The following is a 25,027-nucleotide window of genomic DNA, read 5'->3' on the forward strand; positions in this document are numbered from 1 at the left end:
AGAGGAGTGGGATCTGTGTTTGTCGGACTGGAGGTAATGCACACTGACAGCCTGAGGGTTGGAGTGTGTGTGTGTGTGTGTGTGTGTTGGGGCTGTAGAGAGAGAGAGAGAGAGAGAGAGAGAAGAGAGAGACATCACCGTCTCCAGTAGCAACAGTGTTTCCTGGTTCCGCCCTGCGTCCAGACAAATAAAAATAAAAAAAAAAAGAAAACTTAAAATGGAAAAATCAATCTGTCAGCTCACATTGCTGATATCGATTTCAGGTTTCAAGGATACGAGATTGAGGGGAAAAGTTGAATCAGGACATGACAAGTAGAAATACACATTCAGGTTTCATCTATATGGGTTTTTCAATGGTAATACCAGATAATACTAATATTTACAGTGTTTCCTCCAGAATTTTCTTCTCATCAAGGTGGAAAAGCCTCTGAAACAGAATTCAGAGCATCATAGGAAACTAAAACTCTCCACTGAAACCAGACTGATTCAATTCTTTTAGTGTTGAAGGATAAGTCTGGTGTCTCTTAATGCATTTCTTACCGTCAACAAATCCTATGAAAATAACAAAATCAGCAATGAATTTGTTTTGCTAAAAAGTCTTGTCCATGTAGCTGATGCCCAATATGACTATATGAAATATATATATATATATAATATATATAACAAATGTATTTAAAAACACCAGCCTATCCTTTAACAGCTGTCTCCACCCTAAAACAGAAGGGGGCATTGTTGAAGGGCATTCTGGGAAATGTAGGAAATCACTAAATGCAGTAGAAGTAGAAGAGGCAGGTTGAGGGAAAGTGGGTACAACAAAAAAAACTAAATTACAACACTTCACAAAATATCTAAAATACTAAATAACTACTAAGCAACATCACAGATTGATGATATTTTGTATTTCAAACCACCAATTTAAATTCATTGGTGCTTTTCCCACGGAGCAGCTTAGTGAGATGATGCACTTCGTCAGATGGCCTCTAGAGGGCGTTTTTGACTGTGAGATGCAGTGTTTCTCATACAGAGGCACAAAATCAGAAGTTGGTCAGTGTATGTGTGATCTCTAACGCACCTGATGTCACATACACCTGTAGTAACTCGTCTTCTGCTGCCCTACAAACTTTAACGGTAGGTAACGTTATTATCTTGTGGTATTTAAGTAACATTAGTGGAATTAGGTAACTGAACCGTGTCGCAGTGCTTCAGTAGATAGAACTGAACACGTGCCGTGGGTCTGTACAGGATCTGTGCTTGTTTGCTGTTCAGACTTGAGAAAACTGTATCCGATTTGAGCTGTCTGTCTGAACGCAGCTTGAAAACACACATATAACACATATAAAACACACATATAAAACACATAGAGCAGCATTTTACTCAACAGTCCGCTGTGTGTCGTCCCTCCTTACCTGGAAGCAGGTCAGCAGGCAGCAGTATCTGCCATTAGGGAATCAGCCTGACTGTATAGATGCTCATTCAATATTTCATACCTTTTCTCTGCAGCCTGAGCGACGTGGAGCCGGAAACACTCCTGACTAAGGTGTTACATACAGTATCTGAGGGAGAGGAAGTTTATTTAATATTTTACGTCTCCACAGCCTCAGCTGAACTGTCTCTAATGTTTTCTCTACTGAATAAGAAAACCAGCCCACTGAGCACTAGACGCCGTTTCAACATCGTGTCTCGATAAAGATTTGACCAACTACAAAATCTGCATCACTGACTGCGCATTAACTTTATTAGATAGAAAATATTTCAACACATTTCTATCTTTAACATAAAAATTCCCTTGAAGCAGAGGTGGGGACTCGAGTCACATGACTTGGACTCGAGTCACAGTTTTAACTGCTTAAAGGATAAGGTTGGTGTTTTTAATGCATTGCTTACCGTCAACAAATCCTATGAAAATAACAAAATAATGCGTTTGCTCTACTCCCGTTACTTTCTGACTTCCCACATACAGTTTTTAGCCGTCAACCCAGACGTCATTGGCTCCAATTGTAAGCTAAAAACCTTGAAATACAGCTCACAAAGACATAGTTTCAATTTTAAAAATCGCTAACTGTTAGCACAAAAAGTCAGGCTGTTGTAGTTATTACCAAATCAAATTCAAATGGGAACAAATTCTTCATTACGCCGGGGACTATTTTCTGTGCTACGGAACTACTTTCCTGAGATGGAAAACGTGTTTACAGCCGGTTTATTAAGTTGTTTGAGGAAAAAGTCGGCCGGCCCGGTGCATGATGATGAAATATGCTGCAGAGCAGCAGCATGGCTCTGTGACGGGTTTTAATTGTTTTTTTAATACAATGGAGTTCTATGGCTGCTGGGACATGAGGCTGCACTGGGCACCGGCTACATGGACGAGATTTGCTGGCAAAACAAAATCATTGCTGATTTTGTTATAGGATTTGTTGACGGTAAGCAATGCATTAAAAAACACCAGCCTTATCCTTTGAGACTTGACTTGACTTGGGTTCTGGTGACTTGGGACTTGACTCTGACTTGTACTTTGATGACTTGAAAAGGTTTCTAAAGTCTTGACTTGAGATCTTGTGTTTGTGTAAATGACTTAGATTGAAAGTGATGAGATTTGTTCCAGCAGACGACTGAATTTAAATTCTGTTTTCTGAATTTGTATGGAATGATTGAATTTATTGAAGTTGAAACTGATTCTAGAAATCAAACTCATGATGCTCTTACTAAGTTTTTATCCTATTAAAACCATATTGCATTGAAAAGTCCTAGATATTTAGTTTTCTTTAAGATATTAAATTGATACTGGACTCTTGATTTGTTCTGACTTGACTTGCTGTTCTACATTTAGACTTGAGACTTGTATGTGTTCAGCTGTGTTTGTGCAGTGGAAATCTTCTCCGTCTCGCTGCATTATCTCAGTAACCAACACAAGAACATTTCCACTCCCCAGCTCTCCGGTTCTCCTCTGCGTCTGCCTCTCCGTCGGTCCCGGAGTCTCCCAGCAGGCCGTGCGGCGCTCCGGCCGGAGGAAACCTAAAGTGGGACACACAACATCTTGCTTGGATGATTGATCACGTCACAAGCGGGCACAGTTAACCGGCTGAAGACGGCGGGGGAAGAAAAACTCTCATAAATGATTCTGGGCGCGTCATTAAAGATGTAAACTCCGCCGCTGAAGGGAGCCGACAGTTTTCTTCCCTCTGGAAAAGAAGCTTTATGTGTCTTTTACTGACTTCTTCTTCTGTTTTTAAAGATATCTATATGTTGGGAATCAGGAAACGATCAGGAATTAATGTTATTGCTCTGTTAATTCCTGAATAAATTTCTAGTTCTAGGTTCTAGGTTTTGTGTTGAGGTTCCCATGAAAGCAAAATCTGTTTCATCTTGTAAAACAGTTCCTTAAAACTCAGTTTCACAGTCAGGCTTTTATATAATTTGCTATAAAATAACTCAATACTGGGGGTAAGAATATAATCCCCTCAATAAAACACCTGGCTAAATAACCAAAAGGCCTGAATTGAGGGTGAAGTCATCAAATATTAAGCAGAAATCAGTTTGGATGTGGGGGAACATGACTCAAAAGAACAATCTTGGAGAGAGAAAAAGAAAATGGATCCTGTTTCACCTCATCCTCCGGAGCCCGGATGGATGGGGGAGGTTTGATTCGAGTCACGGTGAGTCCCTCTTGTCGGGAGGTGAGAGTTGTTTTACTCTCCAGCTCCATCAGGCTTTTGTGATATTTGTAAATCTCCTGCTTCCCCCTGTTTGTCTAATCTGAAGTAATTAAAAACTGGGGATTAAAAAGTGATTAGAAATTAGCCTAATTTACAGTTTTTTACGATTGCTAGCAACCTTTTATCAGTTCTGTAGTCACATTTTCATAACTCTTAACACAGTTAGCACAACATCGGTCTGTTGCGGGCCGTACCATTAACACATTTCTTGTTCCTTTGACACAAAATGCATTCAGTGAACACATTTTAAAAACTCTTGAATTTTTTTTACACACAAGCTCAACCAAGACCAAAACTATGGATTTTTACTGCCAAATTTACAAATGCTTGCACACTGTATGTCAGAACAGATAACCTCATGTTCTAAACCTAACTTATAGGCTAAAGTTGAAGTGAACAGCAGTTCACATTGTATATTGAAACACAAATATATGTCCTATATTTTTTTTTTTATTGCTATTGAGAAACAGCTGATTGAAGTTATGCAAATAGACCCATCACAGCTGAACACTGCCAGGGGTGGATAAGGCACGCCAAAAGATACTTCCCAAGGTGCATAGCCAGAGAAAATATAAGGAGTGATGTGGACGAGAACATGTGGCCAAATGCAGAAGACCGGGTAGATTAGAAAAGGACTGTGTATTTTATTTTTTTTCTTCTGTGCCTTTTTCTGTTTGTATATTTTATTTTTACACAACTGTAACCAGCAGGTATATTGCAGATTTTTGTTGATCTCTTGCAGTAATTTCCTATTGCAAATAAAGCCTTTACTGCAGCAATTCTGTCACTTATTCCTTTTTCATATACTGTACATTCTATAAAGTAAAGATGAGTCATTCACTTTTGATATAGAATGTTTGCAAAAAAGAAGAAAAAAATGCATACATTTACTACACTCAACAAAAGAAAAATGTAGAGTGACTTCAAAAGAAACTGCAGTGCGAAAAACAATTGACTATCAATATACTGTCTATTGTATAAGGGTAGAACTGACACATGTAAAGTAATGCATTTTCTGTAATACCATCTGCTGTTAGTATTTTGTATGTCATTGTGCTGTGATTGACTCAATGTTCCTGTTGGAAGAAAACATGTGCTAGTGTTTTGAAAGAATTATTTGATTTTGAGACATGTTTGCAGTGTTTTGGTAGAGTTCGTGTATTTTGACAAAGTATTCTTGCATTTTGAAAATTAGTGTTGGTGTTTAGTTTACAATATGTGATTTTGAGCATAAAATTAACTGTTTTGCCAACTGTGTGTTGTAGGTGAGTTTGTGTGTGAAGAGTTTAGAAAAAGTATTATAAGTATTGAAAAACGCTTGCTAGCGATCGTAAAAAACTGTAACTGCTAATTTGCCACTGAACAGGCCTCTATTTTTTTTGGAAACATTTCACGTTTTCTTCATTTTCTGGACTCCAGGGCTGCACTGGGATTGGGGGACGCTTCATTTTGATCACCAGAAGTCCCTGCTGTTGGTAGGTAATAGTTGTTTTTTTTGTTTTGGGCTTGTCAGTGTGTGTTTGTTTGATTTTAAGCTTTATTTTAGAATCAAGCTTATTCTGGAAAGCCCCTGTTTCATACTGTTTGCATTTTTCTCTATTATGAATTAACTGGTATTGTGAATATTGGGGATCAAAATATAGTCCAAGACCGGATCGGGGTTGGGGGGATGCTTGATTTTTATCACCAGAAGTCCCTGCTGTCAGAAGGTAGTAGCTGTTTTTGTCTCCGGTCGGTTGCCTCTGGTATCAGTGTGTGTTTGTTTGCTTTTGGCCGGGTGCGAGTTCACACATCTGCTGGTGCAAAAAGCGCAAGAATAGAGGGGTGGAAATGGACGGTGGTGGTGGTGGCGGTGGTGGGGGGGGAGGTGTGTGTGTGTGTGTGTGTGTGTGTGTGTGTGTTGGGGGAGGGTTCAACATCAAGAGCTAAAAGCGTCCTCGGAGAAGCGGAGCTGCCTCAGCTTGCTGGTGGCGTGCGTCACTTCGGTGTTAAAACCCGGTCTGAAGTCCCTTAATGCAACACATGCAGCGCTGACTGAGCCAGACTGCTGCTGCTGGGTAGTTTGGGTTTTTAGTTGTTTAGTAATTTAGTTTTGGTTTTGTTAGTTTAGTTTTTAGTTCAGTTTCTCGATTTCATGCTCCTTAAAGGGGATACAGGATGATTTTGGAGGTGATACAAGAGGGTTTTCTTCAAGGTGCTACGTTTTGCATTTTAACAGAGGTGTGACCAAGTCAACTTTGCTCGAGTCCCAAGTCAGTCTCAAGTCTTAAGGCACAAGTCTCAAGTCTAAATGTAGATTACCAAGTCAAGTCCAAGTCAAGTCCATGTCATTAATGTCAAGTCTCAAGTCTAAATGTAGAACAGCAAGTCAAGTCAGAACAAATCAAGAGTCCAGTATCAATTTAATATCTTAAAGAAAACTAAATATCTAGGACTTTTCAATGCAATATGGTTTTAATAGGATAAAAACTTGGTAAGAGCATCATGAGTTTGATTTCTATAATCAGTTTCAACTTCAATAAATTCAATCATTCCATACAAATTCAGAAAACAGAATTTAAATTCAGTCGTCTGCTGGAACAAATCTCATCACTTTCAATCTAAGTCATTTACACAAACACAAGATCTCAAGTCAAGACTTTAGAAACCTTCTCAAGTCATCAAAGTACAAGTCAGAGTCAAGTCCCAAGTCACCAGAACCCAAGTCAAGTCAAGTCTCAAGTCTTCTCTTCATGCATCAAGTCAAGTCTCAAGCAATTAAAATTATGACTCGAGTCCCCCCCTGCATTTTAATATCAATAAATCATTTCCACATTAAAGCTGCACTGGGCAACATTTGGCAGGAAATCTGTTGAATTGCTTTACGGTACAAAACAGTTTTTACTTTGCAAGTAATCCATAACTCCCAGTTCCACTGTTCTAACTCCATAGGTTTATTTTTACATTAGCATAACTAGCTTAAACATGTTAGCTTACCTTGTCAGAAGGCATATTAGCTGTCATCGGCTCTTATTCTTCTTCTGGCTCTTCAAAACAAATGGAGTGATGCCAGGGAGGGGGAGAGGGGAGAGGGGATATGTCGCAACATCCCGAGAGGGTTTATGGGAAATGGGAGTCTCTTGAAACTCTGGTGGGTGGGGAGTTGTTCCAAAACAGAAAGTGAGTTTTGAAAGGCAGAAATCTCTGCAGCTGGTCAAGTAATCATTGAGTCATTGGTATTGATCAGTAACCCTATCAACCCCCGAGGATATATCATGGTCATTTTCTGCTATGGGCTTAATTGCCCTTTAATTTTCAAGTAAAAAACAGTGGCCAAAAGATAAATAAAAATAAACAGATTGGAAGTTCCTTGAATACATGTGAATGCAGTGAAAGTTTATTAACGCTACATGTAAGCACACAAATGAAAAATAGTGCATAAGTGAACAAGGGATGAACACAAAAAAGGTTTGTTCATTTGTGCGCTGATATGTAGCATTAATATTTAATATTAACCCTTCAATTTTGAAAAAACATAAAATTGTACTTAAAATTGCACCTTTAAAATGAACCTGTCACCTGTCTGTCTACAGTGCAGATTAACAGATGAGACGATTCACTGTGATTGCACTAAATCTTTTATTTCCAGGATCCAGGAGTACACTTCAACACTCAGCCCAAACACAAACTGACCCAACTGCTTTTCTTTTTTCTTTTTTTTTTTACGTACAACGACAACCTTCAGTGTTAGATAGCAAAATAAAGTCTGTGTGCCTTAGAAAAAGAAACCAAGACAAAAACAGTATATGGAGAGTTTGGTTCCAAAATGAGAAATTTGGAAAACTGACTCCTACTCTTAGAAAATAACTGACAGCACAATGAAAATATTATAAAACAAACAACAGTATTTTTTAAAGGACAGCAGGTAATCTGAGTCCTTGGTTGACAAAATAACACTTTCACAGACTGGATCCTGTAGATTTTAGAGACACTGAATGATGAACGTCAGGTATTTTTTTTTACCTAAAATGAATGTAAAGTGTTTTGGAAAATAACTCTTCATTTACTGAACCTCTGAACTTAAAATGATGGCAAGGCCTGGCTCACCCGTATGGCACCATATTCTTTTGAGCTAAAGTGACAAACTGTATTCAGACATGACAGAAAGATAAAACACATGACTCCAGGGAACAATATTCATACAATATTGAGTCGAAAATGCTTTCTACAAGCCTACCTCGAGTGCTAGAGAGAAGAGTTTGTAAGAGCAGTGCAGTTTAAAGTAGTGCTTGCAACAATTCCATTAAAAAACACATACAGTAGTTATTTATACAACCATTCTTTTTTTTAAAAGCGTCTTGGAAAATTATTGTCACCTGGCTTTCTTTTCATTTTTTTTTGTTCATACAGTATTTGATCTCACAGTTGGTTTTAAATAATCTGTTTTTATAAGAAAAGTCAGTTTACAAAAAATGCAAAAAAAGCAAAACAAACAAGAGGCAAATCTGTAAATGCATTTCGTCGTGACATTTGTCATCAGCTAACACTAACAATATCGACAAATCACTTTTAAGCACCTTTTTGAAATGAAATAAAAAGCTTCATTTTTAAAACGCCTTTACAGTATACACAAGACATTCAACATTGACAACTGCAGAATCTCTGTTCAGTTATTTCTCATTTGGTTTTGGATTCGGTGCTAAATGCTCTGCTGTCCGCTCCGTCATCGATCCTCGGGCTGCTGTGAGTGAAGCCCTTTTTTTAAAAATTATTATTATTTTCTATTTTTTTTTTAGGTCTTTTTAAAGTGAGTAAAGCTGCGTTCACTTCATATCAGAAGAGCGGAAGAACAGGATGAAATCTAGGAAGCGTTCTCATGTTTAACTCGTTGGAACGCCCAAATCCAGGCAAACTTTTTATTTCTGAATTTAAAATCGTTAACCGTAAACAAACTGCGGCAAATTTTGCTCGCTTTTTCGCAATTACAGTTGATTGATTAGGTGTGAATAACTTACAACTGATAACTGAGACGACGTCGGTCGGCAGGTCGTGATGCTAAGAGAGCGATACAGATGCTTACAAAAATGTCACATGAATTTTTGGACACATGTTGGTTTTCATATGTGAACAATTTTTTCATGTTATTTTCTGACAACACGTTACAGTTTTACCGTCAGGGCTATAATTTCAATTAATACGTGGGTTTTTTTTCCACATGTGAACTTTTTTGTTCACATTTCCACCTGCCATTGCATTTGACAATATTTGCTCGACGTGTGAAAACTTAATTTCACATGCAAAGAGACAATTCACAGGAGAAAATGTCAGTTTCACATGGGAAATGGGAAATTTCACATGTTCACATATGAAAAGCAACATGTTTCAAACAAGCACATGCGCTTTTAATTCACATGTGTTTTTATATGTGAGTTTTTTTTGTCTTTCTTGTAATTTCCACTAGGAGGTTAAATGTTTTTTCCCGGTTGGCAGCTCGTATTTCCGATAAATCTGACATGACATGAACGCAGCACAAGCCTCTGTGTCCACTTTTTTTTGTTTAGCAAGCACTAAATAAATGTTTATAGGAAGCGATGCTGTTGCTACAGATGCAGCTATTGTAAAACTCCCCACTTATATAATGCTTCATGCTTGTCAAACTACTGCTGAAATTTTTTGTTCCTTCTCCATGAGGAAATGTTTGGAAAACTCAGGTTTTGCTCTATTTTCAGCCTTCACAAGCAGCCAGGAATGGTTTAGCGGTTTAGTTTTATCTGAAGAAGAGGCCGGCGCTGTGAAGAGAGGATCCTGATGGACACGCAGCCTTAAACTCTACTTGTTGCATAACGCAGGACAGAAAACCTTCCTCCGCTCTGAACCACAGTGAACCACAGAAAGGTGCGTTCACTGTCAGCCTACTCTACTGTAGAGCTTGCAGCTTGTCTTAGCTCTGTTCGGCCCGGCCCGGCCCGGCTCGCCGCGGTCTGGCTTGGTTTGGTTTGAGTCTCCGTTGGTAATCCAGCTGGCCAAAGAACACCAGGATTTGAAAAGAACATAAAATAAGCGCCTCACCTGGGGCTCAGGTAAGTGTTTAGTTTCAACAGGAGAGCGAGAACAGTGAAACAAATTTTACAAAAAAATGATCGGTTAACCACTAAAACTGAATGCTGCACAAAACGTTCCTCTGATAGACAGGAAACATTCGATTTTGAATCGGTAACCATTAATTATTAGTGCTAGAGCTTGTTTACAGAGAACAGATGAGTGTGGTTTGAAAGACAGGAGGGAAACATATCATTGTTATTCGGACTATGCTTCATTGCATGTAAACGGGAATATAAATGGAATAATTATTTACACAACTCATGTAAACAGCTTTATTGGATTATTGTCTTATATATAATAATTATTATTATTAATAGCCTAGAAATTTGATCTTACTATTCAAGCATTGGAGGAAACATTGGTGTAAAAAAAAAAAAAATGTATTCGATATTGTAGAAAATATTGCGATATTCATGAAATATTGTGATATTTTGCGCGATATCGAGTAGCGATATTTTCGATTGGCGGCCCAAGCCTAGAATGAAGACAGAATAAAGACAGAATAAAGACAGAATGAAGACAGAATAAAGACAGAATAAAGACAGAATAGAGATGGTGCAGGCGTCAGCTGGGAGCCAGACGGAGGCCGCAGCGTGGATAAACCCCGGCCGGCGGAGACAAGGCAGTAACGGAGATCTTCACATTGTCTCCGGTCAGGAAAAGAAAATGCTTTGACGTTTGCTTTCAGTGCCATTGATCGACATATCAGATCCTTTCTGATAATGCCTGTAAATACATGTAAGTGCACAACATCATTGTAAACCTCAAATAGGCTAAAATGCAGCATTGGATAAATGTCGCGATGCCGCTGCCGCAGGAAAACCACGCACCTGAAATTTTTAAGGAATTGAGAAATTAGTGCTTATTTTCTCACTGATGCCCATGCTTTTTGATACAACAGGGTTTTAAGAGATTTCAAGGGTTCAATGGTCATGAAATTGATTCAACACATAAATCACCATGTATGTAAACTTTCAATTGTGGTAAGACAATAAAAAAAACACCAAAATTGCAGGTATGTGGTTTTTCTGTGACAGCAGCAATAAAAAAAACCTTTCCACTGCTCTTCCTCACTGATTTTAATCTTTTTACCATATGGAATCTGTTTAAATCTCATCTCAACAATATGAAAGATAAGAATGAAATGCTGTTTTGTTGACATGTAAAGCACCAGGACGAACAATATCTATTAACCTACAGTACCATCTACATCTAATGGACAAGTGACAAACAGACACTGACACTTAAATAATCTGTTGGTGCTTTCAGTCCGTATCTCACTTCTGTTTGTAGAACTGTCTTTTCAGAAAAATCACCTCTCAGCGTTACATATCGAGCCTGCTTAGCATAGCAAAGCATTCACATTCCCTAATTATGAAAAACAAAAAGCAAGAAGAGTTGGAAAATTACTAGCGGACATGTTGAGTAGCTTGTTTCCACCCTTGTAACATTTATCTTGGGTGGAAGTTAGACTTTGCTTACTGTATTTTCACTGAGTGATTGTCATTTACACACAGGCACCGCTCCAAATATTCCCATTTAAAATAAAATGTAAAAAAGAAACTCGGTTTCAAACTCAAAGTCATAAGCACATCTTCTTAGGTGCTGCGTTGAAGATAAATCTGCAAACATGAAGAGTAGAACCCGCACACTATGCTGCAAAACCACGTTTCAACCTTTCCAAAGACCTGAAGCCTAAAGATCTTTCAGGACCTGATGAAGACCCTAATAGGTTGAAATGTGGTCTTTTAATTAATAAAAGTGATTTTGGAGCATGGTGTGCGGGTTCTACGCTTCAATATTAAGAAACTCTGTCACATTTTATTTGGATAGTGCACTGCTGATACTCTTTCTATTTACTTTCTGTCAAGTGCCTATAATGTGGCACTAAAAGGTCTTCTGAGTTTCAGGTGATCCAACAGTTAGTAGATATTCAATGCCTGGGTTAGGGTTAATCTCAGGGTTAGAGTTAGGGTTGGGTTTAGGGTCAGGCTAAAGTCAGGGTCAGGGTTACATAGTCTGTAGAAATGCAGCAAATAGGCAAGAACCAATTTGTTGAACATCTAATTTTGGTCATCCGATAGTTAGTTGAGAATCAACATTAGACTGTCCAAAAAAATATAACCAAAAAACACTTTGACCCTCTTTCCACCTGCATTAACATGCATTGTGGGCGATTGGATTTGAATCAGGTATTTCATAACCACAAAAAATACAGATGGACTGTAGTCCAAACGCTCAAATCTCCTCCAGGGGTTGTCAGAGATGCATTTGGCCACATTACAAGGAGTAAATGCAAATCCACATCTAGGCAACGTTAGTGGAAATACAATTTGCATGTGGATCCAACCGGCAAGTGAATGCAAAACACACAGTAACAAACTACCAAATATTGATTGTCAGGATACTGGTGGGATGGGAAACAAGTGAGACAAGATGTTTACTGTCAGTTTTTAAGAATGTTACAAGAAGTGATGTGTGACAATCTGGTGAGGGAAAGAAGAATGGGATTTCAGTGTGTATGCATTTTAATGCCAGGCGGAAATATAATTCAGCCACATCAGATCTTGACGCAATCTGGATACTAGATGCATGTTAATGCCAGGTGTAAACGTGGCCTCTAATAAAGCAACCGTAGTTGTTACCAGTGTCACAATGGCTAAATGACCTCTCTTTTCCTTGTTCAGGACTTATAGTGTATATACAAATCAAGAGGGGATTTTGTCCAGAGAACAAAAATCCAACCAGGCATACAAGTTCCAGTGAGCCAATGAACTGGAAACGCCTTAATGACAGTAAATAGCACAATCTAATCAGAACTTCTGTACAAAACTTTAAGTGAGCGCATCACTAGAAATATTAAACCACTCAGTGTGACACATGACAAACAGTTAAAATTTTTCTTTGTTTTTTGTACTCTATCCTGATATCCTGAAGTTTCAATGTTTCCTCTCTTCTTTTGTTTCCACTCTGCTTTTTGTACCCATCTGATAATGTAGCTTAGTGATTGTTTCTGCAAAAGAAAGTTTAGATTTTTCCTCTCTGTTTTTCTTTTCTGTGCCCCTTGGATCCTGCTGACAGTCCTTTCTGGAAAACAAACCTCCCCTCAGAGGAAAAATCCAGTTTTCTGCGAGTCCTGCAGGGCGGCGAGGCCGTCGGGGCACGAGGCAGGGGTGTCTCCTGATGCTACTCCATTTCCATTGGGCATCAGACAGCTTCTGATGTAGGCTGCATTGGCGGTGCTGAGGATGCAGCCGTTTTCCAGCTGAAAAAAAAAAAAAAGAACAGAGTAAGCAACAGTCTGATCTCCTGAAATTTCGTGAAATGAGCCTGATGTCTTAAAATGCGAATACATGCTCCGTGCGGGAAAAGGGAAATACATAGACCTATTCCCACCATGAAAGGATTACGTGAGGAACGCATGAATAGAAACAGGAAGTAATTCGACATTCAAATAGCACGGTGGAAAGTAAGGAAGTTGTGGTCGGACTGGTAGATGGGCGTAAACACTTGCTTTTAGCTCCGATGACCCGGGTTCAATTCCCAACTCATACCAAGAAGATTTCTACTGTGAGTGAAGTTTTAATTTTTAGCTAAAGTTTTTCTTATTTAACCATGACCAAAGCCTTTCCCAAACCTTAACCAAGTTGTTCTATAGTTGCCTAACCATAACCTTAACCCAAACCTTAACCAAAGTTGTTTTACTTGCCTAAACTCTAGCTGAAAATGCCGCGTCCACTTTGTGCTGTTGCCACAGAATCCAATCCATGTTTTTGTCACAGAATCCAGTTTGTGGTAGAGGAACATCATTTTCACATAATTCGTCCACAGGACATAAAGCTGTGTTTCAGAGTGCTCAACTTTTTCTGAGATCACATTGAAGAGGAGAGATGCCGGGAAGGAGCAAGGGAAGGGGAGGGACAGAGAAAAGGAGGGGTGGGTAGAGAGACAGCAACAGAGAGGGAGGTAGAGAAAGAGAGAGTGGGAGGAGTAACCTCTAACATCACTCTGATTGTAATCCTCCAGTGAGTCTAACTAGATTAGATGAGTCATCGTCCAAGTAAGCACACCTGCCCCCCGCAGAGAAGGGCAGGTTCAATGCAACCCTTATACTGAAGCGACTTACAGCGATTCAAACAGCAGAATACGCTTCAATTAGATTCAAATTCAATGTAGAACAGGCTTCAAATAAGCTTCTCCTGTTCTCCTTTGGTTTCCTTTAGTATAAAGCATCACAGACTGCTTTACTGACCTCACCACACAGGATTTTGGGGTAATGAAGTCCTCACAATTCAAACAGTTATGTCTCGCTGTCACTACAGAGTTGCCTGGTTCAGCTTTAAGTAAGGAGCACTATTTGGAGGCTCCATTGCTGTTACCAGCGCATTGTTGTTACACTATAGAGCTATAAATAGGCGTTTGCATTTATCATCATCATGACATAGGCCTATTATCTTTTCTTTGTACAGTCAACCTTCGGTCAATCTTCCACAAGACAAAAATCCCTCCTGCTAGACTGCATCTTCATCCACAACGAGAATTTTTACAAAAGACACAGCCAATAAAACGAAAGTGAATCAAATCGCAACCAAAGTAGATTCCAGCTTCTGTCTGAGCTGAGAAACGTCTCTCAGTGCATTGAGCTGCACCCCTCCCCCCCCCCTCTCACAGCATTAGGTAATGATGACAGTCAAATTGTAGGTCAGCACAGCTCATGCTTGACTGGCTAGCCTGCCAGTATTTTTCTTTCAGCAGCAGTCACTGACCCTGAAGAATAACACAGTGGAGGCTGAATGGATGCCTGCCGGGGTCGGCCATCGCCGGGGCCGCGCTCCCGTTAGTGGCCCGTTCCCGACCTTATTCCATTCATTATTGTGCGCTTTTCCGCTACTGGCTCTTCCCTCTTTTTCCTCCCTTATGCCCATTCTGACATTTTTCACTCTATCTCCTTTGTTGTCTCCGTTTTGGTCTTTCGCCTCAAACACCAGCAATGCTTTTCATGCTTGTGAAAACATGACCGTATGACCATATAAGATTGAAACATGCAGGACAAGGAGGAAAAGATGAGTGGAGGATCTAGAAGAGGATGGGAGATGTTACAGAGGGACCATCTGGTCCTTGATTGGGGTTGAACTAATAATCCATTGTGGCCATAATTGTGATTTAAAGCAACACAGTCTCATAAAATTTCGGGAAATGAGCAACTCTGCAACATGGATTACATGTTGTGGACATAAATAATGTGAAGCCCTCATTGCTTTGTCATTACTGGAAAAGTCTTTGTTGGATTTCAGAGACTGCCCTTCGTCTGAACATCATAAAATCTCATTAAACAACCCAAACAGACATATTGGGATCTGGGTTCACATGCTCAGCTGCAGTGAGACTGAGCTCAACAGTCCACTGAGATCCCCATAATTACTTGTGATCGGAGGACACTGGCATAGCAAAGAGTCCATAACAAGTGCGCTAACGCTTTCTCTTTGCTCGGTTGAAGGGGTGGGTGGGGTATGCATCAATGTAGTGAGTCAAACTATTTTGAAGTGCTGTGGTAGTACAGTGTTAGAAAATCAGCAGCTACTTCCTGGTCTGTGGATGTTCAACCACCAGCCTCCAGCCAGTTGATGCTTGTTTGACTTCTACCGTACTGCCTGGTGTACGAGCGCACACTGGATCTCCCTTCTGCAGGACTCTGAACACTACAGACCATAATTCACCTCAACACTGCACATGGCAAAAAGAATTACATACAAAGAAACAAACGAACGAAGCAACGAACACACAGAGCCTGGCTCTTACAAAGGTGCTCACAAGCATCTAATAAATCCCTGTTATTTTTGCAGATTGGTGGTGATCTGCTACTTTGACTTCATTCTTGTACTTTTGGGGTTTTTAACTCTTACCGATGTATGCACTTTTTTGTCATGGGTCATGTGTTTTCCTCATGTATTTTATCATGTGTCTTTTATGTTACATTATGCTTGAGGTCCTTGTTGTTCTGTTATGAGCACACTGAGACAAATTCCTAACAACTAAGTCGGTATGGCAATAAAGTATTGAATCTTGAATCTTGAATCTTGAGAACGTGCTGCAATAGATTCTAATAGACTGGATTCTCAGGCTGTGTTGGTCTGACCCATCTCTCCCCCTGTCTTATTTACATGGCATGTCTGGTCACATCATGGCAGTTTACACTGAACTCTATACTAGCCTTGGGCCTCTGTGTGCTGACTCGGAAAAAATCTATTTTCATGACAGTGAAAGAGAGCAGCGTTGGGTTGAACTGTAGTTCCTGAAGCCCTTGGTTTGTTGATGTTCTGATATTTGAGGACAACGTAGACTTCACACTAAACAGTTTTAAGGAGAGTTGGCAGCTTTGGTGCTTTTGAGACAGTAAGAAGGAAGAGAAAAAGGAAGAATAGGACTGACAGGACAGAAGGTCTTAGCGGGATTCATTTTCAGGACAAGTCTTAAGGGAGGGGAGAGCATTCATTCATACATATATACATACATTTGATGGGACTAGTATTATGTGAAGACCTCAGGTAATTAATGAATTACCCCCCAATCTCTGTGTTTCCTGAAATGCATTTGCACAGGATAATTAAATTCACTGAAGTCACCGGCACCCTGGATACAAAATGCAGAGTGAGAATGAGAGTTTGATTTGGACAGGATTAGTATTATCAGGGAACGTCTGTCACGGTTTTCATCAAAATTTGTAGAAAATTTGCGCTGGAATTTTTACTAGATTCGCATGGGATTAAAATCACCAACAATCTCCACAATTATTACAAATCACTTCACATCCCTAGATAATAATACTCCAAATAGGGCTATAGTTATTGTCCTAGTCAGTGTTTGCTCTAACCAATAGATGTCAAAAGTCCTCTCCGGATGGCATTAGTATTACCAGGGGAGGTCAGTAATTTGATTTTGACCATGCACATTGGTAATTTCAGTCAATCATCTGGACAGTAAAATAATTTACTGGAAGACTGTGGTAATCCAGGGACACGCCCATGTAAATCTGTAAATCTGTAATCCAGATGCCGGGCGCCCAAGTCGTTGATTGCGTTAAACACCAGACATCGATCTAAAATTACCCTAGGACAAGTTCTCTCAAAATATAGAAGGTAATTTCAGCAAAATCATTGACACTTTCGTTCTGGATGGGATAAAATGAGATGAGATAAAAAGACCTTCCACTGGTAGTAATGCTTTCCAGAGAGGGCAAAAGCGTATAATCATTAAAAATATTCATCATATGACATCTACTCCCTACAGCACATGGGTCTCTTACCTTGCTGTGAGTGGCATCTTGGGTAACGGTGGTGTTGAACATGCCGCAGGCCTCTAGAGATGGCAGGCTGTGCTGCGGCTGGGACAGAGCCAGCTCTAACGCCGGGCTCTGGGTTTGGCACTGGGGCAAACAAGATGGCGGAACCTGAGTCTGCTGCAACATCTGCTGTTGTTGCTGGTGTTTCTGGTGACCTGGCAGCTGGTAGGGTTGGGTGGCGGACACCACGCCCTGGTAGTGACAAACATCCAGTACGGCCGTCCCATTCATTACCATGCCGGCTGCATTCGGTGCGTCGGCTATATTGTAGTCCGTGCGGCCAACGTGTGCGGTTTGCATTAAGGTGGTGTGTCCATTTGGGATGTAAGCCCCGTTCGTCGTCAGTCCGAGCTGATCCTCGTAGTCCGGCCACAGGAGTTTGGCGTGGGCCCCGTTGAGGTCGCCCTCACTGCCTGCCTGCTTGAGCTGCCGATGGGACTGGAGGCAGAGCAAGAGCTGGTCCTGCTGAAGCTGCCATGGCTGGTTTGACTCCCGAAGCTGGTTAAGGTGTTTATGTTCCCCATTCAACTGAGCAACCTTGAGTACAGTTTGTGGGTGGGTGTGGTTGTTGGGGTGACAGTGGTTCTCCATCGCGGCCACCCAGTGACCGTTGTGAATCCCAGTCAGGTTGTTGGTGCCTGTTGTTCCTGGCTGGGAGAGAGATGGGATCTGCTGCGCGTTTACCAGCTGGGCTGAACTCATGTGTTGCTGCATCTGTTGCGACAGCTGGACTATGGGCGGCTGCTTGGACTGCCTGCTGTTGGGAAGGGGTTGAGGAAGAGCAGGGTGGGGGGCAGGTGGAGGGCAGGGCTGCGGTTGGTGGGCGTCGCTGTGGGCTGAGGCTGGGGTTGGCTCATGGGTCGGAGGTCCGAACCCACCCCCGTCCCCCGGTTCCTCCCCTTCGATCCCGCTCTCCAATGAGTCGTGAATGTAGGAGAGGATTTCGTTGTTAGTGAGAAGGTCGCTGAGCGTGGGGATGTGGTTGGGGTCCAGCTCCACCTGGATCATCCTCTCGTCCAGCAGCAGCAGCTCCAGGTCCTCGGCGTTCAGGCCCAAGTTCTCCAGGGCGCTGAAGAGCTCGCTGTTGGAGCACGTCTCGTCTCCGTCCAGGGACAGAGAGTCCAGCGTGGCCAGCAGCGGGTCATAATTGGACATTTCGCTGTCGTGTCTCGCTGTCAACCCATTGGACACCACATTCCACCCTTCACCACCTAGCAAACCTCCAAAACCGTCCTTCTCTCCTTGCGGCTCGCTGAAGAGGCTGCTGTGGTAGGACATCTTGGGCTCCACGGCCGGCTGGCACACGTATACCGACTCATCCTGACTCATCAGCGCCCCCAGCAGGGAGTTGGGGTCCAGGTCGTCCGCGGAGCCCCTCTCCAGCCGGCCCTTCTTGGCCTTGCTGCCCTTGGTCTTGCCCTGGAAGGAATCGGGGAAGCCGTGCAGCGGGTAGCTGGTGTGGTAGAGAAGCGCCTCACCGGTGGCGAAGGTGAAGGGGAGGTGCATGGAGCGCTTCCTCAGGTGTTCCCCTCCTTCCTCCTCCCTGTGGAGACGGAGATGTCAGAGTTTACTTATTTACACATATAAAATGATTAAAAAACAAAGACAGGGCTCAGAAAAACCTCAAAGAAAACAATCAAGATGAAGCAAAATAACAAAATTATTAGACAGCATTATCAGAATCAGACTTCTACATGGTTACAGTAAGGCTTTGAAAAGACGTAGACTTTAGGGATAGGAGTAGTTTTGTGGTGTTAAAGATGCCTTAATTTTTCAGCCATCTAATTTTTCAACTAAATTCTAAAAAAAAAAAAAAAAAATTATCATAAACCTGCTGAAGCAAGAACGATGCAGTTGACTCTGGTGTAATACTGTAGCAACTAAACTAACATTTTATGGACAATTTTAATTATTTGCGTTTGCAACATACATTAGAGATGGCACCTTTAACTGAGTTAAAAAAAAATCCAGTCCAGTTGAGGGTGCACTTCTGTAGGTGGCCTCTAGGTGACAATAATGCACAAAAATAAATAATTTTTCCACTACAGCAAATACAGTGCAGTAAACTCTGGAATAATACTGTATCAGCTGAAATTCATTTTCATAACCAAAATTCTGTGTATATCAGCCAGCCAATTTCATTGCACTCCCAACACACAGTATGGATGGCACCTTTAATTTGGTCAAAAAAAAAAAGGACACTTAAAGCAGAGGTGAGATATCTTCAATCAAATTGTGTGCATGTAAAAACAGTCACAATTAACATTAAAGGGATGGAAAATATACAAAATGAGCAAAAACTCAAATCACACTGGAACTGTCCTTTAAGCACCAGCAGCAGGTTGCACTTACACCAGCGGCCTCTGGGTGGCGATGATGTAGTCCGGCTTGCCGTTCTTGTAGACGAGCCTGGCGTTGGCCTGCACCCACTTCCACCGGTTGTCCTTGGTGAGCAGCCTGAAGACGGTGAGGCCGCTCTCGCCCGTCTTGATCACTGGAATCACATCAGACGAGACATTCGAGGCTCCGTGTCACTACTGTTTACGCTCAGGACGCCCCGCGGTCTGCACGCGCTCACACCGCATCTGCTCAGCCGGGCGTGCCGCCGAGGCCGCATGCTGACGCTCACTTTGGCTGCATGCACATGCTGCGTGTTACAACTCCTGTTTGCACACATGCGCGCGGTCCAACACACACATACAGCATCACAACCTCCTCCCCTCCCCCCCAACCCCCCCAACCGCAATCCCTCGTCTCCAGAGCTCAGTGTGGTGTCTGCCGGTGTGTGTGATCGCAGCATAGGTCAAGTTTCTGTGCTGTCTAGTTTCTAGAAAAGGTTAATGTTGGAGGACTCAGGTGCAACGCTGTTTCTTCGAAGAAAGACAATGTAGATAGGGTTAGACTGATATATCAGGTGGTACATATTGGCCTTTTGTTAAAAATCAAAGATCAACCAGTCAATATCGTATATATGATAAGATCGTCTATATGATAAGATGGTTTTTAAATGTATTATTTTTTTTTTTTATTTCAGATGACCTTTGGAATCATTCCAGTGTAATGTGGGAGGATTTGACTCAACTGTAAAACCTGCAGTGAAACGCTTCAGCTGATAACACAAAAGGAGTTTTAGTGTCCCATGACCTGTACATGCTGTTTCAGAGGCTTTTCAATGTGATCAACTCTACAATAAATATGAAATCTCTCAAACTGCATCATATCCATCAGATCATACTGGACCAGATCCAGTTTCAATAAAGCTTTTAATTAAAAATCTGATTTCAGCCGCAGGCAACGTCATTCACCTCCAATATGATGGATCGTATTAGTATAGTAGCATTATCCTGGGTTTCAGTGAAGAGTTTTAGTGTCCCATGATGGTCTAAATGCTGTTTCAGAATACAATCAAACTCTGGGAGAAACACTGAATACTTTCTAAACATGGAATGGTAAAATATAAAGATATTTAATAATAGCGGCTACCACAAAACATCAGACATCAGACAGGAACATCTTGTTGCCAAGAAATATTTGAGCGACCATTTGACTCTATGGCTCGTCAAGTTGCCCGTGGCTGGAAATGTTGCCTATGTTGCCCCCAAAATTGCCTTTTTACCTGTACTATCTACCCCTGAGAGGGCGAGCAGCTCCACATTTCACCTGCTGCTGCTGTACGACTGAGATTCACAGTCAGTCAGTGAATCTGTTCAACAGGAAAAACAGATCTGACCTTTAGAAGTAACTGCAATATTTATTCCTGTGGACAAACTCTTATCTCCGTCCTGAAGGAGAAATAACAGTTTAGCTCTGAGATTCGTTGACCTATAAAGTTGCCAGTACAGCGCGGGCCGTTAAACTGTGTCACTTTCACCAAACAACGACTGGCGGTTCAATTTCCCGTACGTAATTTTCCCGTAAATCTTGCGTACGGATCCGCGGCCTCGCTCCGCTTTTCTTTCCTTTCACCAAATGCACAGAGCTTTGGACAGTCTCTTCCATAATCTGAGGGATTATGGGAGGAAATGTCAGACAGAGTTATTTGAGTTTGTAGCGTTCAGATTTTTTCTTCCCATTAATTTGAACAGCATTTTTACTGATAGAAGAGAACACAGCAGAGGGATACCATTTAGGAGAGATAGTTCCTGTTTGGGAGACCGGATCTACTTTTATTTTTAAATACTAATTTTAGTGTAAACCAAGAATACGGACCCAGGATGCTTTGTTGTCTTAAAAGCAGGATCTGTTGTCGAATCTGCTCACCAACGTGTCACTACTACTTTGTTTCCATGCCCTTTCCTGCTGTTTTGGACACACCATATTTTTCTTTATGTTTACTATTTTCCACATTTTAGAATAACAGCAAAGACATCAAAACTATGAAATAACACAAATGGAATTATGCAGCGACCAAAGAAAGTGTGAAACAAATCAAAACTATCTTATATTTTAGATTCTTTGCCTTGATGGAAAGGAAAAGGCTTTGGAAAGAAATTCATACATAGGATCAACTTCACTATTTATATTTGTCTAAGAACCTCATTTCAAGCATTTAAGCAGAAGACTGTTGACTGGGAGTGTAAATAAAGTTTTTTATTATTATTATTATTATTACTGTGTCCCTGGTCATAATGCGTTATAGCATAGTCTATAGTAAACAATGTCATATTTTATTGATTATATGGATTCTGTATGAGTGTGTATGTGTGTGTGTGTGTGTGTGTGTGTGTGTGTGTCACATGGAAAAATGCATTCCCATTTATGTATGCATGAGAGCATCCTGTACATGTATGTATCTGTGTGTGTTTGTGTGTTTCTGCCTGCTTGTATGCCTATAGACGTGTGTATTCCCACTTCTGTATGCATGACTACACGCATATGTGTGTGTGTGTGTGTGTGTGTGTGTGTGTGTGGTGAGATCTGGTAGCTGTGGATGATAGAGTGCGGTGATGCGATGCGGGTGTTGCGGGCGCCATGGTTACGACTAACGGGGTCATCCGGTACACGAGCTAAGTAGGACAGTCGTCTCTCGCTCACAGATTCCCCCCATCAACAAACCACACACACACACACACACACACACACAGCTAGCGTCTCCGTTTGTTTGTTTGTTTGTTTGTTTGTTTGTGGCATCTGTTACCGACATGTTGAGCCAAACATGACACAGCAATCAAAACACTTTAACTCTGAATACACTGCAGATAAATGGGTTTAAAGCTGCAATATGACACTTCCTTGACATTAAAATACAAATAAAAACCTGGAATTGGCTTTTTACTGATGTCAGAAACACGGTGAACATCAGCGTCAGATTGGCTGTGGAGGCGTTACCCGGTTACCTGATGACATCATTAAGATGACTGACAGGTGGTGGGGAGGGGAGGAGGGCGGGGCTTATAACACGCTTACTGTCTCAAGGAGGAAAGTGGCAGATTGCAGCTTTAAAGGAAGATTCCACTGTTTTCAATGTTACCCAAACTATACTAAAGTGTTTATACTTCCACCAGTATGTGTGTTGGTACGGAAGCCCATCGAGGACATAATTCATACGTTTGACCCCTGATAACGAGTTAATGTGTTTCCATTGTTTAAGTAAAAAGTACAAAAGTCAGACATATTCCGCACAGTCAAAAATGTTAACCCTAAACCCTAACCCTAAACCCTAACCCTAACCCTAACCCAAAAACCTAGCAAGATTACACATTTCTTAGCACAAATGCATCGTGACAAACTTGCACGATGCATTTGTGCCCCCGCTCCTCCTGGGTAAATCTCTGACAGTTGTGACTCACTGCGGACGTGGTTTTCGGCGCAGTACAGCATGTCGGCGGCGTGGATGAACTGGTAACCCGTACCCCGGACTCTCAGCTCCGCTTCAGTGTAGCCCAGCACGATTTTCCCCCTGAACACACACAGATAAAACACACACAGCACACATCAATACAGATAAACAACAACAAACAACTTCACAACAACCTCAGCATAGATGGAGATTCAGATGTACAGTAGATGGGAGAATCGGCTAAATGCCTAAAATGTAAAACAATCCGCAGTATGAACCAGACTGGGCTCAAGCAGTATTTGCAAATTATTATCAGTGTTTGTTTTAATCTGCTTGGAGTCCTGGATGGGTGGAGTTTACCATATCAGGACAATTCAGACAGTATCTGGTAAGTTGTTGATACTACACTGAGTTTCAAATATATTTCTGTGATTGTCTGAACTTTCTGTCGCTCAGTGTCTCGTCCTGCGTGTCAAACCCCACCCACCTGGCACTCCATGAGGACCAAAACAAACGCTGAGAATGATTTGAAGAGTTTCATTCCAAAATGAGAAATCCACCATTTGATTATAAAACCAAATCATTATCTAAAGACTTTTGGTTACATAAAAGTGCAGCTTTAGATGATATAAACTGTGGTAATTAATACATTTTCAGCAGTGTCAAGTTTAATTCCAGAATTAGATCTCCAGGTTTTGAAAAAAGCAACGCTAACTCTTACAAAATGATTGAGAACACAAAATATAATCAAATTTAAAGTATTATTTTTTAAGAGTGTAGTTATATTCAGTCCTCCAACTTTTTTACAGTCTGGATCCTCTATGTTTTAGAGATACTGAACAGTCCAATTTGGGTAATGATGTTTTATTTATAAAATCGATACACAGCATTTTGGAATAAAACCCTTCATTCACAAATTCAGTCCCTCCCAGGTTTCGTCTTTTCGTACTTTGCGTCGCAGGCCATGGGGGTGAAGTCCAGCTTGTGTTTGGTCCTGAAGATCATGTTCCTGGTCCTGATCTCCAGGATGGCCGGCGGCTGGAGGGGCGAGGCGATGGCGAACAGGGCGAGCCGCGGCGGGGCGGCGCTGACCTCGCCGTCGCTCTGCCGCCGGCTCTGACCGTGGAGGAACTTCAGCCGACCCTGGAGGTTCATCGCCTGGAGGAACATGGTCAGTTACAGCTGGTCTGAGATGTTTCAACATCAACCTTGAACCTCAGTAGCAGAGGTGTGACCAAGTCAACTTTGCTCAAGTCCCAAGTCAGTCTCAAGTCAAGTCCCAAGTCTAAATGTAGATTACCAAGTCAAGTCCACGTCATTAATGTCAAGTCTGAAGTCTTAATGTAGAACAGCAAGTCAAGTCAGAACAAATCAAGAGTCCAGTATCAATTTAACATCTTAAAGAAAACTAAATATCTAGGACTTTTCAATGCAATATGGTTTTAATAGGATAAAAACTTGGTAAGAGCATCATGAGTTTGATTTCTATAATCAGTTTCAACTTCAATAAATTCAATCATTCCATACAAATTCAGAAAACAGAATTTAAATTCAGTCGTCTGCTGGAACAAATCTCATCACTTTCAATCTAAGTCATTTACACAAACACAAGATCTCAAGTCAAGACTTTAGAAACCTTTTCAAGTCATCAAAGTACAAGTCAGAGTCAAGTCCCAAGTCACCAGAACCCAAGTCAAGTCAAGTCCCAAGTCACCAGAACCCAAGTCAAGTCCAGTCTCAAGTCTTCTCTTCATGCATCAAGTCAAGACTCAAGTCTTCTCTTCAAGTCTCAAGCTATTCAAACTGTGACAAACCAACAAAAACCAACACTGGACTATCCAAATAAAGTTTGACCAAAGATCTGACACGAATGCGTGAAATGAACTCGACTTGTTAACACCAAATGACGTGTTGGTGACACGTAACGAGTTAAAACTCTGACAGGACTGTAACAGGCAGCTCAGTGACAGTCAGGTGTTGTGGTCGGGTGCTGGATAGAAGATGAGTTTCACTTCAGTGTCGGAGACTAGAGTTCAATTCCCAGCTTGTAGGAAGGAAATTTCTACTGAGAGTCGACCAAAGCCTTTCTCAAACATTAACCAAGTTGTTTTAGTTCCC

General features: G+C 41.3%; 2 protein-coding genes across 2 annotated transcripts in view; one reads left to right on the forward strand and one right to left on the reverse strand.

Moving 5' to 3' along the window:
- LOC139929922 (uncharacterized) overlaps positions 1-25,027 on the forward strand; it is a 451,831-nt gene that overhangs the window by 125,514 nt on the left and 301,290 nt on the right. The gene's annotated exons all lie outside the window — the stretch shown is intronic.
- The window catches only part of LOC139917423 (aryl hydrocarbon receptor-like), a 35,770-nt gene continuing 23,640 nt past the window's right edge, over positions 12,898-25,027 (reverse strand). The window contains exons 7-12 of the mRNA XM_071906547.2: positions 23,859-24,067; positions 22,920-23,029; positions 19,483-19,624; positions 17,597-18,673; positions 17,095-17,539; positions 12,898-13,056 (exon numbers count right to left, since the gene is read on the reverse strand). Of these exons, the coding sequence (XP_071762648.2) occupies positions 12,898-13,056; positions 17,095-17,539; positions 17,597-18,673; positions 19,483-19,624; positions 22,920-23,029; positions 23,859-24,067 (2,142 nt within the window). The remainder of the gene's footprint in view (positions 13,057-17,094; positions 17,540-17,596; positions 18,674-19,482; positions 19,625-22,919; positions 23,030-23,858; positions 24,068-25,027) is intronic.

Source organism: Centroberyx gerrardi, chromosome 21 (assembly GCF_048128805.1).
Source record: "Centroberyx gerrardi isolate f3 chromosome 21, fCenGer3.hap1.cur.20231027, whole genome shotgun sequence".
In the NCBI taxonomy this organism is placed as follows: Eukaryota; Metazoa; Chordata; class Actinopteri; order Beryciformes; family Berycidae; genus Centroberyx; species Centroberyx gerrardi.